At 50.2% G+C, this 1,515-nt stretch overlaps 1 protein-coding gene across 1 annotated transcript in view; it reads left to right on the forward strand.

Annotated features, from left to right (window-relative positions):
* Positions 1 to 672, forward strand: part of H257_16917 (hypothetical protein) — a gene marked incomplete at both ends in the record, with an annotated part of 2,048 nt that extends 1,376 nt beyond the window's left edge. The window contains one exon of the mRNA XM_009845530.1: positions 410 to 672. Within this exon, the coding sequence (XP_009843832.1) occupies positions 410 to 672 (263 nt within the window). The remainder of the gene's footprint in view (positions 1 to 409) is intronic.
* Between the last annotated feature and the right edge of the window lie 843 nt (positions 673 to 1,515).

The following is a 1,515-nucleotide window of genomic DNA, read 5'->3' on the forward strand; positions in this document are numbered from 1 at the left end:
GTTCATGAGTACAATGGAAAGTGACCTTCTTACTTTAGCAGGACCAATCAATATTGCGGCGATTGATTGGACAAAATGTATGCATCTATCGGATTCCTTGCAGTGACCTTTGGCGACAAAACGAATTCGATGCAGCGCTGTATAAGGTGCTGTGTACGTCAAACGGGGACACTCCTTGTGCAGTTCGAGATCGCACTGGCGGTAACAATCTCATGAACTCTACGGGTGATCTAAAGCGAGATGTAAGGTGATGAACTGCAATCAAAACGCGGTCTACTGCGGTGTTTGGACGAGGGGGTGCGTTCCGATTTCGAGGCAATGGCAGCAACCCAACGACACCATGACGAATGGTTTGATGCGAACTTTATCGACCATAGACGTAGTGGTTCCTTCGGCCATTCCACTTCAGTCGCGGACACTTTTCGTGCCGTCCACGACACGTTTGAGCATGAGAATAAAGTCGCCCGCGAAGAACGCGACCTCAACTTCAACGACAACGTGGCAAGTAACGCCGACAACTTTGACGGAATGGATTACCAGACAGCCGACGACAACGGATTGAGCTCCGACAACATAACAGCGTACATCAGTGTGTTAACCAATTCGAGAAATTACTTCCCGCTTGTCCCCGGTAAGTGCACTCAAATTGAGATCCCCTTACGTAGCAAATAGGATACCTGTACCTACTCCCGTCGGTCAGTAACAACTTCAAGCAGTTGAAGTTTGGGGGGAAGGCTGTTCATGTGTTCAGGATCCTGCACACTTTTGCCGACGTGACAACGTGCGAACTCTACTACTGCACGACATGCCGCGCCACGCGACGCTACATGTCGACAAGAATGGTGTTTGCACAGGCTGCAACTTTCGAAAGCCGCAATGATTTCGAGATACAATGTGGGGATTCGACCGAATGTATTCACGTTCGGTGAGTTTGTTATTACTACTGTATCGCATATGAAGTTGTAATAGGTCAGTTCAGAGCCTTGTCGTCAACGAGCCAACGGCCGGCGACGTGACTTCGCAGTTATATCGCCAGGAATTCAATTCGTCCTGGATTATCACACTCATGGCGATGTGTGTGTGAGTGTGTGCTCCAAAACAGACCCGCTGGACAGAGTTGTTCTGAAGGCTGTTGGCCATGAAGTGTGGGAGTGCCAGTCGTGTGTGGTGTCCCTCAAGTGCAGACAGCTGAGTAGCTGCATGGACCGAGGCGTGTGGGTCACTGGATGCAGACGATGTCGTACAATACGAACACGATTGATGTGCACCAAGTGCATTGGTGCAAAGTGAGGAGCTCGTGGTGGAAGACATCGTTCCACTTGCTACGTCCAAGATCAGCATTGACCAGGTCAAAACCAGTAGAGGTGTTCAATGCCTTGACCAGTCCGGCCATGCAATTGTGTTGCCCATCACCCCAACGTTGCCCTGCACGTGTGGTGCATATTTCGAGGCGCCATCGAGCGTACTGTTCAAGCAAGCCACAGTGTATGGATTAACTTGCCATCGGCGCATAAC

This window comes from Aphanomyces astaci (assembly GCF_000520075.1).
Source record: "Aphanomyces astaci strain APO3 unplaced genomic scaffold supercont1.94, whole genome shotgun sequence".
NCBI lineage: Eukaryota > Oomycota > Saprolegniomycetes > Saprolegniales > Verrucalvaceae > Aphanomyces > Aphanomyces astaci.